The sequence below is a fragment of the Tamandua tetradactyla genome, chromosome 14, assembly GCF_023851605.1.
Source record: "Tamandua tetradactyla isolate mTamTet1 chromosome 14, mTamTet1.pri, whole genome shotgun sequence".
Lineage (NCBI taxonomy): Eukaryota > Metazoa > Chordata > Mammalia > Pilosa > Myrmecophagidae > Tamandua > Tamandua tetradactyla.
Window position 1 is genome coordinate 52,679,152 of NC_135340.1, and position 19,161 is coordinate 52,698,312.

Consider the following 19,161-nt stretch of genomic DNA (forward strand, 5'->3'; position numbering starts at 1 on the left):
AAAGTATTTCACCATTCCTACATGAGTTAGGAAAAGTGAATCGCTCAGACCTTGGCTTAGAATAAACATTCGTTAGATTTACTGAATAAAAGAACAGAACAATAAAGTAGCCTGCCATACTAAAAATACTCAAATGAGAAATGACCCCCAAGACACAGGCCCCAAAAGGATACAATTTCATACTTCATTACATGTCATTTATTGATTCCTTTTCAAAATCCAGTTCTAAGAGGAACAATAAAAAGGACAAAAACGCGTGCGGTGCATGTAGCTAGTGCTGCTGCGTGCTCTGAGTGACAGGCGCACTGAGTGGGCAACATCATCGAACACGATGGAGAGGCTTCGGAAGCGTCTGTTAAGGGAGGAAATATCTTTGGAAAGTTGGGTCAAACATTACAGATGTCACCTTTTGGAGAATGAATAATACCTTCAGTTAAAATGTAGAAAGGTAGAGAAATAAAGAATTTGGAAGGTATTCTAGAAAAAAAAAGTAAAAATATCAAATTATTTTGTAAAGAGAAGGTCAAAACATTACAATAAGAAAACTGTAAATTTCAGATGAGCTAGTAATGTAGAATATTGACCAGTTAATTCCCAATGTGAAAAAGAACAAGAGGAAGAAATTTTATGAGTAGGTTAAAACTTGTGGCTTTAAGGTCTATTGAACACTAGAAAGGACAGGATGAATGAGAATCTTCTCCCTTTGTTGATTTTTCCTCTCATTTTCAAATACTTACCTGGCGGAACATGAACACATACAAAAATTGCCAAAAAATGTTACAGTGTTCAGGTGAAGAGGCAAAAACCAAAGATGTTAATAATGGTTATGGAGTTCGGGGAATTCGTCTCAAATAATTCTTTGACATTAATATATCACTCATTCTCAGAATAGCTCAACCTATGAAGTTCTGGGAGAGTATTCTAATTCACTATTAGGTGGTGGGGCAAAACCGATTGAAAATATCAAGATGGGACAGAGAAAGTGGCTGGGGAAAAGTTCCTAAACTTTTTCTCAAGGCATGATCCATGTTCACTCTGAAACTGACCTTCAAATTGGCAGGCTGTATTGAAATGAAAATTTTATTTCAAAATTAAAACTATATCATCGAAGTGATAGCTTTTTCCTCTGACAAAAGCTTATTAATAGATGTGTCAAAGAGAGTTAGATTGAAGGACAATATACTTTAGGTCCTTGGGAATTTATAATAAAGGTGGTACAGGTAGTTTTCTTAAGGAGTTATAAGTAGAAAATGCTCAAATTTTCACTAAACTCCTAAAATCATTCCCAAGATGAATCTGCCCTCTCTCTTCCATATCTTTTCTTTGTATCTTGTTCTGGAGCAAATACTCAAGCCTAGAGGGAACCTGAAAGTAGAAACACTTATTTTTAATAAGACAATTTTCTCTCTAAATAAGGGTGCATTTTTGCATCTGGAGCCTTTCCGCTGAATGATATTATCAATTCATCTCATCAGTCCTTTTGAAAATACCCTCAACTGACAGGCTATGGAACGATGCCACCTCTTTTAAAGGCAGAACTCATTACTTAAGATCACTGTTTTCCTTTCCCTCACCTAAACTGCACGAGGTTGAAACACATAAAGTCAAACATAAACACTCATAGCACTAGTTGTAACATAACACATACATTAAAATGTTGGTTTCTATTTTGTATCACTGATGTACAACTAATTTTAGCGTAACACATACATTAAAATATTGGTTTTTATTATGTATCACTGATGTTATAGGACTAGCAATAAAAAGCAATTTTACCAGGAATAAACCATTGAAAAATCACATCACAAGTTTCAAAAACATCAAGGAAATGTAATCTACAAAAAGAAAATCCAAATACCAAAATCACTATTTGAAGAATGAGCTCTACAGTTCAGTCACTGACTTCAAATAATTCAGTAAAAAGATGTCATTTAACTCTATTTACCAATTATTTAAAAATATATACCCCACAGGTCTTAGCTTAAGATTCTTTAAATTCTTCTGTCACATCTTCAGCCTCCTGTTCATCTGCACATAAAAACAATAACCAAAGTTATAAGACAATCAGAAATGTGTGTATAATTAAGGAAATAATATAGCTCAAAAATAATAAATCCTTTTACACATAAGGCAATAATTACATTACCATTTAATGTTTATTAAGCAGTCACTACAAGCTGCAAATCAAGTTTAAAAGAAGGAAGTATTTCTCCTCAAGAGCTTCTAGAGGAAGTATGGCCCAGAACACACCGTGATTTCGGATTTTTGGCCCCCAGAGCTGTAATGGAACAAATTTTTGTTGTTTTAAGCCACCCAGTTTGGGGTAACTTGTTGCAACAGCTACATTTTTGGCCAACTGATTAATGCCAAGGTAGTGAAGACCACTCAACTGGGAAAGAAAAGTCTCTTCAACAATAATGCTGGTAAAACTGACCCCCATTTGCAAAAAAAAAGGAAGACCCAACTCCATACCATACACAAAAAATCAATTCAAAATGGATCAAAGACCTAAATATAAAAGATAGAACTATCAAACTTCTCAAAGAAAACATAGGAAACATATTCTGGACTATGGGTTAGGCATTCATTTCTGAGACTTTATACCCAAAGCACAAGCAACAAAATAAATAAATAAATAAATGGGACCTCATCAAAATTAAAACATTTCATACCTCAAAGGACTTTATCATGAAAGTCCAACCTACACAATGGAAGAAAATATTAGGAAATTACATATCCGATAAAGTCTTGATATACAGAATATATAAAGAAATCCATGAATTTAACAACAAAAAGACAAACAACCCTACTTTAAAAATGACAAAATACTTGAATGGACATTTCTCCAAAGAATATATACAAATGGAAAGAAAGCATATGCAAAGCTGCTCAACATCATCAGCCATCAGGGAAATGCAAAGCAAAACCAAAATGAGATGCATTTCGTACCCAATACAATGGCTGCTATTAAAAAAAAAAAAAAGGAAAATAAGTGTTGGAGAGGATGTGGAGAAACAGGAACCCTCATACATCACTGGTGGCAATGTAAAACGTGAAGCCACTGTGAAATAAAGTTTGATGGTTCTCAGAAAGCTAGGTACAGAACTACCATACGACCAGAAATCCCACTACTAGGTATATACCCTAAAGAATTGAAAGCAGGCACTTGAATAGATGTGTGTACATCGATGCTCATAGCAGTATTATTCACAAGTGCAAATATGGAAGCAACCCCAAGCATTCATCAACCAATAAATGGATAAATAAAATCTGGTATATACATACAATAGCATATTATTCAACTTAAAAAGGAATGAAATCTTGATACGTGCGACAACATGGATGAACCTTGAAGACATCATGCTGAGTGAAATAAGCCAGACACAAAAGGACAAATATTGTATGATCTCAATGTTTTGAATTAACTGGAAAAAGCAAACTCACAGAGTCAAAATCTAAAATATACGATGCCACGGGATGGGATAGGGATAGGAAATGGGAAATGAAAGTTTAAAATGCACAGGGTTCCTATTTGGAATGATAGATATGTTTAGGCAATGGATTGTGGTGATGGCAGCACAACATTGAGAATGTAACTAACAGCCCTGAAATATATATCTGACTGTGATTAAAAGGAGAAATCTTAGATTCTATACAAGGATATAGAATAATTTTTTTTAATTCCATGGAATTATACAGCACAAATTGTGAACCCTAAGTTAAACCATTGACTTTAATTAATGGTACAATTATAAAAATATGCTATCATCAATTTTCTATTCCAAAGCAAGGTGGTGGTGAGGGGTGGTTTACATCGGAAGCCTGTAATTTTTTTGGCAGTGGGGGCAGAATGCATGGCTTGGGAATCAAACCTGGGTCTCCTGCATGGCAGGTAAGCATTCTACCACTGAAGGAAGGCTGTATTTTATGCATATTCTGTAAACACAACTTCTCTAATAAAAAAAATAAATAATTACATTTGCTGTTAAGAGACAAAAATAATCTTTTTTATTTCCTTCTTGTCTGCTTATAGAAATCTACTCTTTGAGAATCAAATTCATGTGTATCTATTTTCAGAGAAGGAACCAGAATATAATGTGACACTTGAACACACAACAATTCATTATAGTGATATCTTTAAGGGGCTTTTTTCGATAAAGCATTTGGTTTCAGTGCCTACTTTTGTAGAAAGCATGTCATAATGCACAATTTAGTATTCTAGAATATTATTTACTAGCAATTTATTTTAACAACTGTAAACACTGAGGTTAGTAAAACAAGGGGGAAAACTCAACTTCATATATGCTAGCATGCCTCTGGAAATGATCCTCTAGGGTTTATTAAGCAATTATCTGAAAATAAAATATTGTTCACATATGCATATCTATACCATATTAATCCTCTGTACCTGCAAGGGTTAACTGTTATAATCATGCATTAGGATTATCTGGTGTGACCAGAAGACATATTCTATGGCATTGTAGATGAGCCTTAATGACTTTTTTCCATATGTTCCAGCTATCACATTAAGTTCTGGTTCATTCCATTTTGTCATGCTCTACCCATTGACAGATATACATCAGTGTGACTCATGTTCACATGGAAATAAAGTCATATCTCAGCAAAGCACTGATATAAAAGCCCTACCTGACTCCATGGAAATGAGACCCCCATGTACAACGTATCATTGCATACAATTTGGTAAGCCTGATACAATCTACAAAGGAGAAATGCATGTACTTTTTCTTTAATAAAAGCCGTTTGTCCAAAAAGAAAGAAAATGCACTGTAATTTTAAAGTAGAACAAAGTTTTTATAGTTCAGTTATTAAAGAAAGAGCCTTGGTTGGTAGGGTGGGGAGGCAGACCACCCCCATCTGGTTGAACTGCATGCTGTAAGTGAACTCTGCTGCTGGATAAAAACTTTATAACTTGTAAAATTTCATCTAAAAAAGAAAAAAATTCCAAATATTTATACAAAACACGAGGCTTACATAATTCTTAAGCAACACCACCTGCTTTCATTCAAAATGTGAAGAATAAATCTGAACCATATTTTCAGTATATTATTCCAAAACTGGATATAAATTTAAGTTCTTTTCATTTATTAAATAGCCACTTGGTTTAAGAGAGTATACTGGGCATTGTGGAAGATGTAACAATGAATAGGATGGCAGACCCTCTGACCTCAAAAGTGTTATACAAGTTTAAGGAAGAGGTGTACATATTTAAAACAATATGTGGCAATGTGTTTAAAATGATCCTACAGGGTAAAATACATTTGGGCATCCAGAGGAGAAGTGTAACGTCTATCTGAGAAGACCAGGAAAGGTTATATTCAGATAGGATAATTTTTCCCTATTCTTAAACGCTGAAATTAGAATTCAATACCAAAAACAGGAGCTTGAAAATTCCTGGGGAAGAAAAGGGCCTGTGCGATGGAAGAGGCATAGGAAATCATTGGAAATCTTGAGACCAGATAACCTGAACAGGTTTTAGAGGATAAGTTAGAGATTGAATTAGAAGAGAGCTTCAGGTCAGATCGTGGAAGCCTTGAACAGCAAGTGAAAGAATTTTTATTTCGTCAATAGGCAGCGAAGAGACACAGGAGCTTTTTGGGTTGGAAATATAGTTATCAAAGCAGTACTTTAAGGAAATTAACTTAATGATGGCAGACAATGCTGGAAGGAAGGCTGGAGGCAAGGAGATCTAATAGCAGGGATACTGCATTGGTCCATATGAAGTAGTAAGAAGAGAAAGGAGAGGATGGGCATGGGAGACACTGCAGGAATAGAACAAACAATACTTGAAGACTACAAGTGGGAAGCAGGGGAGAAGGAAGAGTTAGTGATGACCCAGGTTTTGAGCCTAGGTGACTGAGGAAACAGAAGTAGTAAAGTCAAGAGGAAAATCTGAATTGAGAGGAAAAGATGAGATATCAGTTTGAGGCCCATCCAGATGGAGTTGTCTGGCAGGCAGTTAGAAATATGGGGCTGAGGAGTTAGCTTAGAATTAATAGATTACTGATTTCATAGGTAGTAAACCAATAGATAGACATGGTAGACTATATTTAAGAGTAATCTACATTAGAGGTAAAAGTTAAAACTATGTGAATACATAGATCTGACATAGATGAGTAACTGAATTTTGTTTATATAAAAAGCTGCCCATAGTATTTGTACCTCCCATTGTAAAATGCAGTATTGGATCATAATAAAATATCTGAGATTATAAGAATGGACTGTTCACATGCACAAAATAATATAACCACAATGATACATGGTATTTTATGAATTCATTCCTTGGAATAAATAGTTTAGAAGATTAAAAGTTGAAATACTAAGCAAGTCTATTCAAATTCTCTGTCTCCATTTAAACTAATTTCTTTTGACTTTTCCTCCTAAAGCAATATATTTTTTTGGATGAAATAATTATTTACCATCAAGAATAACTTGTCATAAGAATACTAATCTCAACCTTGATCTCACAATATTGATCAAAATGGTCTTTTGTTTTGTATGCTATTATTGCCACCAACTTATGACTGAGAAATACATTTCTTTATTCTAAATTCCCTTAATCTATAATACCTTTATATTGAAACACTTAGTAGGAATGGTAGAGCAAAACACATAGTCTCACCTGTTCTGGCTTCCACTGGAGGGCTGTGGTCCAAATTTTGGTCTTCTGATGAAAGGTTCACATTGATGCCATACAGAGGGTCATCCAAGAAAGAGGGCCTTTTCAGCCTACCAATGCCAAGAGTTTTCGACATAAAATAATCTTTTTTGTCACTAATAACCCTGTCACTGGGAAGTTGGAGGCAATTCATATTCTCTACTTCGATGACAAGAGCTTCTGACATGTAATGCCCAGTCAAGGCTTTAGTGAGATAGTAGCCTCTAGGTGTTTCACATTCTGCATTCTCAAGGATATTTTCCTCTTCTACCTCAGTTTGTTTGATGGTTGTTTCTGACCCATTTAGTAACTTGGAGAGGACCAATCTGGAAAGCTGGGGGAACTCAGGTGTTATATCATCTGTGTTACTGTTTTCTCTTTCTGAAGAAAGTCTAATCATAGACTTTTGTCTGAACATGCATTCATCCAGAAGACACTTTAGCTGTTCCTCAGAAAGAAGTGATGTTGAATCTAACTGATGAAACATATTAAGAGTTTTCATAATCAGTTGATTGAATAAGCAGTTATTTATTTTTGGTAAGCTTCCAATAATATAATATAAGTGGAAATGCTAAAAAAAACAAAAACAAAAACAAAAACAAAAAAACAAACTACTTACACAAAGCACCCAAATAGGAAAATAACATTTCATTCCAAAAATAAATTTGTTTACCCAAAATAGCAAAAAAAATGCACATCAGCCCTAGAAAATAAGTTTAGAATTAATCATGCCCCAGTAAAACCCAAAGTGCCGTAACACTATGGTAATGAATTGCTGTACCTAATTAACCACCAATATCCTTTCTACAGATTGAAGAGAAGTATCTTGAGCTGAAACAAAGACATTAGAGTAGCACCTTTATTTTAAAAAGTCTTGGGACATTGAGAAGGGAGGTAGGAAACTACATCTTAGATAAACAGTCAGGAATCCTGCCATAATCTCCAAAAAGTATTCCTCTGTCTCTGACTATTCTTCAGTGTAAACATCACCACCACTGAATTCCCTAACTAGGAAAAAAATCTCAGGCAAACAGGACAGACTGAACTCACCCCTGGGAATTTATCACTCCTATGCCTGTCCACAACCTACAGCAGACAATACTACTTAAAGATAAAAAAGGAAGAGTGGAGGGGTAGTGCATCCTGAGTTATGCAGTTGCTTCAAAGCTTCAGGTCTCAGTAGAGGGCATGGGCATTCCAGGAATAGGGCATTTTGGGAGGAAGATTTGATCATACATATTTAATCCCTGCGTATGAAGGTTACCAGGGCCAGATGTTTCTCGTGAAACCAAGATCTTAAGGATTTAAAAACATTTTTTTCCAGTGGTGTTCTCAGAAGATAAATTAAATAAATCAAACCCAATAGGGCTATGCTCTACATGAAGTCAACTGAACAGCATGACACTTGAGTTGCAAAATGTCACCTGAGTTGCAACTAACACCAAAAAAGGGGACTAAAATATATTGAAATAAACTATCAAAAAAAAATCTCCCCGAACTAAAGAACCAGCAGCATCTTCCCTGATTTACATAGTGATTTATCTAGGAAAATACCAATCCTCATTTCCAGAGGAATGAATGGATTATCTGGGAACAAGAAGTCCCCATAAAAAAATGTCATCACAAATAACATTCACCTTAATTTCTACTTCAGCAAAGTAAAATAATGCCATGGACCTACTCTGAAGTTACACAGTAAGACATAACTAAATATTCTGTATATATAAAGTATTGGGGTAAGAGAGCCTCAGTTATTAGATACTAGTATAGTTAATTCTACACTGTTGCATAATGTTTATAATAGAAAATGTGGATAACAGCCATTTAACACCCATTAGAATGGCTGCTTGTAATAAAACAGAAAATAATAAGTGTTGGAGAGGATGTGGAAAATAGTAACACTCATTCACTGATGAGGGCAATGTAAAAAGCTACAGCCACTGTGGAAGACAGTTTGACGATTCCTCAGAAAGCTAAGTACAGAATTACCATATGACTTCCTGCAAGAGTATTTCATTTACCTTTGGACTTTATCATCAAGACTAACTTAGTACCTTATGCAAACTTACAAAGCGTCCTCTTAGCCTGTTTCAAAAAAAGACAGCCATCGCTCACAGCTCCATCCCTGCAAGCCCAATGTTTATACTTCTCCACCCAGATAAATGCCAGTTTGGTTTGAGAGCTAAATCTGATGAACAGTGCAACTTGTAATTGCCGGAGATGGAAAACAGACTATGGATAACCTCCCTCCTACCCACAACTCCCTTCCTAAGCTATATATCTGGAGTTTTCCCAACTGGAGATAAAAATATGCCAGCATCAAGTGTCCACCACTAGTCCAAACACCTGGAGATAAAAATATCTCCAGTTATTTGAGCAATGGATTTGTTGACAAGGCAATAGGAATTATGTCTCTGGTGCAGATAATAAGATAGTACACCATTATAAACCAGCAAAGGCAACCTTATCCCTTAATGAAAATTTATGTCAGGTGTTTTGTTTTTTCCCCCTCAAGCAATGAGTTCCCAGAGACTACATTATAAAGTCAATGCCATCATCACAAGTGAGAAAGTGCAGAGTTGGAATATACTAAATGATTAACAATGAGAGTATGGATGTAAATAGCTGTCGATTACACCAAGTTCTACTTCAAAATAAGCAACTAGAAAGCATTCTGTCCTTTGCTTAATTACCATGATAAAAGTTTATAACTTTCTGTTGTATAACCACTGCTGGCAACACCTAAATAGACGTTTATTTTAGTCAAGGATTTTGGGCCATAAGGAACAGAAACCTTTATCTTAAAAAACAAACAAACAAAAAGGTCCGGGAGAGGGGAATGAGGGCTGTTATAGGATCTAGGAGGTCAGCTCATAATAACAAAAAGCAAGAAATAAAGGACAGCCAGGCCTTTGGGGTTTGGCACTGGAAAACCAACAGGAATCAGCCCATCATTCACTCTCTAGGTCTTTATGGCTCTTAACTCATTGCTCGCCTAATACAGTCTCCTCTCTGCAAACCAGCTTTATCTGTTTATTCATGTTTTCTGCTCTCTCAATTTGCCTACAAATCAAGAACTGCCCCAGGCCCTCAATGATATAACCCTGAGAATCAGCACCCACCAATGACTGACTGGGCTCTGACCTTTAGCTCAAATTTTTAAGAAAGAAAACCTGTTTAGTCATTGGCCAGACAATGGTTTGACTATGCCAGCATCAAGTGTCCACCACTAGTCCAAACACCTGCTATGAGGGTCCCATGATATAAACATGGCCACTCAAGCCCATGCTTTTGGCAGGGCTGTGGATAAGGGACATTTCCCAAAGAAGAAAGCATAAGAAGGGTAGGGACCCCAAAATAAATCTGCCATATAGTTAAACTATATAACCATCAAAAGGGATCTTAAACTCAGGATCTGCCACTTTGTAAAGTTTTATAGTCAACTAAAGGATTAGCAATTCAAGGTATGCCCAAATTTCATAAATCTCACTAAATGTGAATACTCATTGAATGGTTAAAATTGAGGTATAAGAGTAGAACTGCTTGGCCAGAAAATATTCCCTTGTGAATGGAATAGTAAAGTAGTTGGACTACAACAGATTTATTATCAAGGCAATATGCTCCCAATAGGCTCGTATCATTATACCTTCATTTGCTATAGCTGTTTTAGATTAAACAGGGCTAAAAATTATAGGGGTAAAATTATTAGCATCTATGTCAATGGCACCAAGGATTCATAGAATGAATGGGCTTATTTTTCCTTCCCCTCATAGTTCCTTCCTTCTCTGTTCTATTCTTCTACCTCTTCTCTTGCATTGAAGCTACCCACATTATATAAAGGCAAGTCTGGTAGGTACGCTTCCCTAAGGAAGTCGATGAGGGCAAAGGGCCCTAGTGGCCAGGGAAGACCTGGCAAAATTTTAACCAGAATAGTCAGAAACTGCCTGGTCAGAAGGGAATCTGAAGTCTAGTCAAAAGGGAAGGCAAGGTCATTGCCAGACGAACTAAGTGAAACATTAAGATTGGGCATTTGAAGCAAGGCTGAAAACAGGAGAATGAGTCAGTCCCCAGGTTAGAAGTAGGGGGAATCTGTGGATAGAATGATGTGATATGTGACATAGGTCAAGGCAAGGAGCTCTGAAGTGAGGTTGTGAGCACTGTAGTGGTGTTGGGAGCCTGCTTTTATGTGTATCACAAAAGTCATCATGTCAGTATAATTGTGAGAAATGGGCACCACCCTTGCCTGAGCCTCCTCTCTTCCCTGACTAGCTGGGCAAGGCAAGGCTTGGAAGGGTTTGCTGATGGTTTGCCAGGTGAAAGGCTGCTCTACCCCTAAGCATTCTGTGATGATTTTTCAACTACAGCCCAGGTGTCAAAACTGGTCACAATTCCAGAACTGGTCAGGAATTCAGGCTTCATGTTTCTAATTACCAGAATGGGAGGAGCTGAGGGGGAAGGAGGGTTGCCAACAGGACCCAGGTGTGTATGACAAAGATGGGCATGGATGGGAGGAGCTAGAAGCGGAAGGAGGTGGGGACCTCAATTTCTACAATTTGAAAAGGGGCCAGGACCTCATCTTTAGTGGGTAGCAGAGTCAGAGGGTATAATGTGGTAGGAGGAGAGCTAGACTGACTTCCCTACTTGACTTCTAGCCAAACATAAAAAGAATTAAAACAAAATAGAATTATTGTGGCTAAGAGATTTAAAATGGAGTTGGGTGTTCAGTCTTAAGATTACTCTTTGGTAAATATCAACAAAATATCACAAACTGCCAGTTTGCAAAGCCTCAAGCAATAATTTTCCTCAAAACCCCAAGAAAATCCAGACACCATAAAACAAACCACAAGATAAAGAACTCATAGTTAACTATCTAACCCGAAGGACATTAAGAACATCCCTATTACATAAAGAACTTGTCTAATCTTTTTCTTTAAAAACCCTTGCCTGGAAATGTCAATACAGGGCACGATTTGGATTGCTACTTCAATCTGTGCTCCCTAACTTGCAATTTGAAGACCCCAAATAAATGCCTTTGTTACCTTGCAGCTTAGTTTGTCATTTCTCAGTGAGGAAGGGTGATTAGTAAAAGGGGGCTCTCACTTTTCATTTTGTGGGAAAATTATCATTTGAGGATTACCAGAAGTTGCTGTTTTCTAGCAATGGAGATGGCAAGTCCAATTGGATGAAATTTCCCTTGGTTCTGAGGAAGTTGTCAGGAAGGCCCTTTTTCTTTCTTAACATATCTCCCTACATATGTTTTTCTATATCTATACATACACACACACGGAGGTAGATATGTGGTATGTATTTTGCTCACAATGTGGTTTGTTTTTTCTTTTTTCTTTTTTTCTTTTTTTGGCAGGATGGAGAGTACATGAGTCAGGGATAAAACCTGGGTTTCCTGCATGGCAGACGAATTCTACCACTGAACTACCCATGCACCCCAGGAAGGCCCCTTTGTCACAGGCCAATCACTTCCTTTCCCAAAGTAAGGTCTGAGGTCCAGCTCTGAGGTTGGAGGGGGCCTGGCAACCCTGCCACATAATTCCAGCAAAGAAAAGCTCAGCCAGGAAATTGCTAAAGATAAAATGTGCAAAATTGCATTAAAAGCTTCGAAAGGGGCTTCAAACTGAACAGTTCTATGGTCATAGAAGATTGGAGGTATATCCAGAATTCTAATGTCACTTTTAAAGCAACTAACTTCCACTCCCATGCAAGATGGCTGGTTGATTGGGTAGTAACTGTCATGAAAACTATTGGTATGTGTGAAGGTCATCTCACTCAGCTTAAAGATGTCTATTTTTACTTTGTGAGATAAGCTGGATCAAGGGAGGCCACCAAGGAGCCAGAAGTTAAGAAGGGCTACTTAAATGCCTTAATGACAGGCAGAGTTCAGACCAAGCCTCACCCTTTGTAGGAAGTCAGCCAAGAGAAAAAAACAGAGAAATTTCATATAATTGAAACCAAAGGAATCTCTGCATGCCTACAGGGTCTACCTCTCTAGAATCTTAAATAATTTGCTCGACAACATCTAAACCTACCAACCCAAAAGTATGTGACCTCAGAAGTCTGTCTCCAGGAGCTTCAAAATGCATTTTCTGGGTGGGCCACAGCGGCTCACTGGCAGAGTTCTTGCCTGCCATGCAGGAGACCTGGGGTCACTTCCCAGGGCCTGCCCAGGTAAAAAAAAAAAAAAACAACTGCATTTTCTATACTGCCCTGGCAGTGGCAGTGCTGAGGTCACTATAGGGTCAAACAAGGCCAGATCAGGGGAGTTTATCCAACAGATGTTAAGGCCAACTACTGGTGCTGAAATCAGTAGAGCTATGGCACAGCCTAGAAGGTGTTAACTGGCCTCAAATGGCTAGTCAATACATTGGACCATACCTTGGGTTCTGATCACAAGTACTTTTGCTTTCCAGGGACTTGGGCCCTCAATTTGTGATCAATGCCACATTAATCAACTACTCCAAGGACAACCTTGTTGTTTTTATTCTAAGAAGCAATCCCACTATTGTACCAGTATCTGAGCCCCACCACCCAAATTAGAGCTGGACCCCAGCCACACTGCTCAGAGAAATGCTCAATTCTGGGAACTGGAAAAGGAAACCGAATAGTTCTTTGGATGACCAAGAATTTTTCCAACAGCAAAAACAAGCCCAGGGGCTAAACTGTACTGGCAATAAAATGCTTCAGTGTGACCGGATTCAGTTTATGCATCACCCAGACTACACACTTGCCTAGCATTTGGGCTGAGCAGATCTAACATGGCTTGCGCTGTTTCCACAGCTGCAGCCCTGGGTACTGATGCTGATGTCACTGCCACAGCCCCTCCTGTCAGCTTTGGTCACTTCAAGCACCTCTTGCCTCCCATCCCAGGACATTTCTATTACTGCTGTGATGTGAGATGTTAACAATGAGTGAAATGACCAGCTGTCCACCTGTGGGCTTGTGCAAACAATAAATGCAGGAAAATTAATGCCCATTTTTAATGGCAGACTTTGACTAAGAGGAGCCAGGAGCCAGTGAATAGATTCTTCTCCCTTCCTTTCCCTGGATGGACTGCCCTGAAATGCAGTCATCCATATGGCCTCTTTTTGAAGATGTCCCATAAGATCATACAATCAACTATATTTTACTAGCAAGCCGTGACCAAATAGATAATACAACTCTCATATTTGCCCTCCCTCCTTCTTTGCCTCAATTCCTTTTCCCCTCATTTGTTTCTGTTGTTTCTCCAGTTAAGTGATAGGCTATGTTTTTGCCTCAGGCTCTGTTGTTCCAGACTAAAACAGTCACAATTAGTAATAGCTTCCAAGTCCTGGCAGGGCTCTGGAGGTGGTAGTTTGAGTTGCACAGGATGGGCCTAGGAGCCCAGGGCCAGTAGTTCTACCTCAGCTTCTGAAGGCTGGTCAGTGAGGCTCACAGGGTAGCACTGGCTGGGCTCAGGGACTGTAAAGCTATGGTAAGCACTACTGAGGCTGCAGGAGGCAAAGTAATGCTTCAGGATCCATGACATTCATGGCTTAATAACTGGTTCCTACAGGCACTGCTGGGACATGACTGCAAAGCACTGTCCAAGCAAGCAGAATCAAAGGGGAAAATCCTGGACACCTAGGAAGACTTCTGCTTTGGACAGCCAAAGGCAGCATAGCTAGAAGAAAATATGAACTGCAGCCAGGGAGAGACAATCAAGATCATAGCTTAGGAAGTGACTTGTTAGGGTCAAGTTCAATGCAAAAAGAATGACAAGTAAAACACGTAAAACAGGTAAAGGCATGCTGTTCTGTACTGAGGCATGTCCACTGCAAAGACAGAGAAAGCCTGCTTTCATTCTGGGTGGGCAGAGTACAAGACCAGTCCTGAGAGCTAAAGGTAGTTGAGCAAGAGTAGACTTGGCCATGTCAGCAGCCACTGTGAGATCAAAATGAGGGACAAGTGAGCCGTGCAAATATATGACATCCTTCCACATCTTAAACATGTCTCCAGCATCCTTTAACCCTGTTACTTTCCCATTGTCATTGATAGTTCATTTGGTAAAGTTCCCCAAATAAGTGTTCCTAAGCTTGAACACTATCTACCTGAAAGGATAGAAACCCCCAAATGGAGAGAAATGCCCTGAACTCAACAACAGGATGGAGCAGCGAGGGGATCAGATATTTCTAAGTTCAAATCCCACTTCTGTCACCCCTGGTTGTTTGATATTAGGCAAATTACTTGACCTCTCAAAGCCTCAGATTTCTAATCTGAAAAATAGGAATACTAACAATTAGCTGACTCTTAGGAATACTAACAACTAGCAATTTGCAATGAGCATGAGACACATACATGAAGTCTCTAGCACTTTACCTGAAGGAGAGTAGATAGCTTTCAATCAATGCCAAAACGTCAATAACAACACTAAGCTGCAATTTGAGAAGCTGACAGCAATAATGGCTAGATGACCATGCTAGTGTGCGAGTGCCCCTCTCAAGAAGTTTTAATGAAGTCTGCACATTCCATTTCAACCTACCCCTACCATTGAGCATCGCTCTGGGATATCAGGAAATGAGCTCTGCCAATAATCTCACATTTTATATTATGTACATTGTAGTGCATTAGTGTATGGGAGCTACAGAGGTCACCAGATACTGAGAGAGAGCACATAAGGAAAAAGTGAATGCGAATCTCCATCATAATTGCAGGAAGGTTTACACTTCAGGGTAGACACGACTAAATCTTCAAAACCCAGAAAAGGCTTGTTTCTAAATTCTTTTATCTTTGCTCAAAGTAATCAACGCCAATGCTCAAGATAAGTCTTATGAAACACAAGGACATAGGTGAAATGGCTTTAGCCCTTGCTTCATGTGCATGTATGCACAGAGGCCCGCACAGACATTTTTCCCTTTCACCAGTCTTCCCTCCTTTTTCTGCGCCCTTCCTTAAGGAATCCTGAGATCTCAGGCTGCCATCTCATTCCTCTCCACTAAGCACACCTCCTTCTCCTCAAGCCATATAATCCATTCCAAACTTTAAAAAATCCCTGTTATCCACACATTAAAGCTTACCTATCCTAAGACATATTTTCTCATTCCTTCACCCCTAAGACTAAGCATCCTAGATCAATCGATAACCACCCCCAGAAACAAACACATTTTGCAGAAGCCTCTTGGAAATCAAAATGACTTAACCCAAAGAGGAGACTCTAAGAACGTGAATTCCAGGCCCCATAGCTAGCTGGTAGAAGGATATTTCAGAGATAAGACTTCTAGCATAGGGCCACACAAGGCAGGAGTGAGGCCTGGTCTAGTTTCACAAACATTCAGTCCTGTCAAATCTCATCAGGTCTTACTCTTTTCTTGGGTGTAAATCAAGTACCACAGTGTTAAATCCACATTTAACTTGTTAATCAAGGAGAGCTTTTTCTGGCCATAAATGGGAGACCTGCAGGATTTCCCAGGGTTGAGTAAGTTTTCCTGAAGCTTTGCCCTGTCTAGACATGTATCTGCAACATCTAATTACCCCTGTACATTCTGTACAGCACACAAAGCCTGTCTTCATTACATAAACATGAAGCTCACTATCAATATTGCTGCTCAGTGAGCTGTCCTTTTACATTTGCCAATCTGAAAGTGAAATCATGCTACTGCTGAGAATAAAGACAATATACTAACAATAAGTCTCAAATTTCGCTATGCCCTAAACTGTGGGAGTTAAATTCTTTAGAAATCAAACAACAACAACAACAACAAAAAGAGCGTGACCTGGATGCAAACTTAGAAGGATCTAAATGGCTTGATGCATATTCTCTCTTAAATGATGCATTAAATTTTTGCCTTCATACAGAGCAAGAGGCTACAAGAAAAGAATGACTCCTCACCTCCCTCCCTCCCTCCCTTGTTGTCTGCCTGTTAGGCAGGTGTCCAGGCCAGCCCTAGTCATTAGAAAGTTGCATGGAGGTGGGGCAGGGAGTGGACAGGGTTTATAGCCCTGCAATCAAGTACCATTTCATTCTTCCAAATACCCTATGGGCAGAATAAGAATCACTCCCCCACCCCCATCCCCACCCCTACCCACTGAACAGATAAGGAAACTAAGCCTCAGAGAAATTCAATATCTTCATCCATGGCCCAGAGTTAATAAGTGAAGTCAGAACACGAAGTCAAGGTTTTTTACTTCTAATTGCCTTCAAAGAGGGGCTTAGAAGAGTTGGCTAAGCTCTATTTTCCAGAGCAAACACCCTGGTGGCAGCCAAGGTGCCATGACATGCCCCCTCCACACCCCATTTTAAATCTGAAAATGTCATAAATACAACAAAGCAGCCTAATAACCAGGGCCCCTTTTTCACTTTATGAACCTCAGACAGAAGTGTGAATGAGAGGCTCTGACTAGTGAGTGACTGCCCTCCTCTGATCCCTCAAACCTAAAGCTCCAGGTTATGCACCACCCCCCACCCCACCCCCCCGCATCTGCTTCCCAACAAGATGACACGGTTCCTCGGTTCCTCAGGGTGGGTCCAGATCCTACTCATCTCTGTGTCCCTGTGCTTAGGAGGGAGTCTTAGCATAAGACGGACACATGGCAAAGGTTTGTTGACTGCCTAAAGGCTTTTTAGGTGCTCCTCGACCTTTCTGCAGTGACACCTGCACCCATATTAAACTCAGTGAGCTCAGTCTGTCCCCTTACTAATCAGTGATTCCAGGACCTGGTCCAGCCTGAGACTAGCCTCTCCATCCTCCCCTGAGTCCTGTTTCCTCTGGACTCTGTTCTCACATAGCTTTGGAAGGTAATGGTTTAATAAATGAATGAATATTTGCTTATGATTTGGGCAGACCAGATAACAATACTTCAACAATACTTTAACTCCAATATAGGTAATTTCAGATGCCAGCAAGGACAGACAGACAACAGGTTGGTTAAGGGGAGGACAGTGCATCTGGTGCTTTCCAAATCACCCTCAACAGGCAATGACTCATCCCACCTGTGGGGTAAAGGCAATGTTGACAAAGATACCCACCTACCACTGCATCCCCAGCAAACTTCATGCTCAGACACCAAGGGAAAATGCTTCAGATTCATAAAAATTCCCAAGTGCAACGAAAAGCCTGTAGTTGGTGAATATCGATATTCACTACAAGTCTGACACAGAAGTTTAATTTGGTCTGCTGTGAAAATAGAACTGAATAATAATCGCAGTCTTTGATTACAGTTAGGTTTAATTATGGAAATCCACTCATGTACTTTAATTTAGAAAGCCTCACAAACATGGTAGAAAACCATTTCTTTTCATAAATATTTATAGGGAAAAGGCCCTCTCAGAAGGTCCTTTATTAGTAAATAAATACTTCAAATAAACAAACCAAAATAGAGTCCCTACCTTTATGTCAACATTTCCTAATCATATCAATATTCTCTCCTGATTTCTAATGATTAACTCTAACGAGCTCTGGCATTTGCACTGGATGGTGACGCCGAGTCATTTATTTAGAACAGAATATGGGTTATATAAAGACTCTCAAGCATAAGAGATGTTACATGTGGTGGATGTAGGAAACATCAACTAACTGAATATGCTAAAGCATCTTGGTTGAAAAAATAGAAATAAACAAGCAGTAAAAGCTTCAAATCTTTGTACCTTCTGATTTTATAACATAGAAAACACTGTCTCCCAAAAGCCGGACAAAACAATAAACAGCCTCTACTTTCTTTTAATTGAATTTTAAATTAATATTTTTATCTTCCAGTATGCAAAGTAAAAACACAATTTCCCCTAAATATAAGATGATGGATTGAAATTTTAAAATGTATACAAATGGAAACAAAGACAAGTGGATTCAGATTAGTGCTTCCATTTGCTGGATATAAAGTCCCATTTATACCCAGCATTTAGTAGTAGGAATTCCCATTCTTAGTATAATTACCATTTTTTAATGTCCAAAATCTATCTTGCATAACTATACTTTTTAAAATGCCAAAAAAAGTGATTAATCAATCTAGTTTTTATAAATTGCAAAAATGCATTATTGAACCGAATTTACTAATTAAGTCAAGTGGCTTTTTCACATGGCTGTTAAAATTAATTTCATATGTATAAATCACCATGAGCCTATCAATGCCTAGTATAATTACTGTATTGTAACTAAATTACTATAATAAAACTAGCAAAATATAACTGTGAAGCCAGTGGAAATAAAAATCTTTAGATATGGTTAATTACTTGAATAAATATATGAATTTGAAGATTCATTAGGCATTCAAATATTGTTTCAACATTAAGCCACTATATAATCATCCTAATTTGTTTTAACATACATTCATATTTAAGTACTAGATATGAAAATGTTAGATGTTGGTTGCATCAATTTCACGTAAACTGAAACACTAGAGTTTGTTGCCACACATACTTTACAAGAGGTTAAAAACTACTGTAACAGCAGAGCAAACCACTAATATTCCTAAAAGATCTAACCTGCTCCCCAAATTGCAAATAAAGAACATATGTATAT

At 38.4% G+C, this 19,161-nt stretch overlaps 1 protein-coding gene across 4 annotated transcripts in view; it reads right to left on the reverse strand.

Annotated features, from left to right (window-relative positions):
* Positions 1 to 608: 608 nt before the first annotated feature.
* FSIP1 (fibrous sheath interacting protein 1) overlaps positions 609 to 19,161 on the reverse strand; it is a 213,914-nt gene continuing 195,361 nt past the window's right edge. The window contains exons 11-12 of one of the 4 annotated variants that reach the window (XM_077127425.1): positions 6,641 to 7,247; positions 609 to 2,028 (exon numbers count right to left, since the gene is read on the reverse strand). In XM_077127425.1, the coding sequence (XP_076983540.1) occupies positions 1,982 to 2,028; positions 6,641 to 7,247 (654 nt within the window). In that variant the 3' untranslated portion in view covers positions 609 to 1,981. Of the gene's footprint in view, positions 2,029 to 2,147; positions 2,279 to 6,640; positions 7,248 to 19,161 lie in introns of those variants that run through there. The other 3 variants (XM_077127427.1, XM_077127424.1, XM_077127426.1) reach the window with 3 other exon arrangements.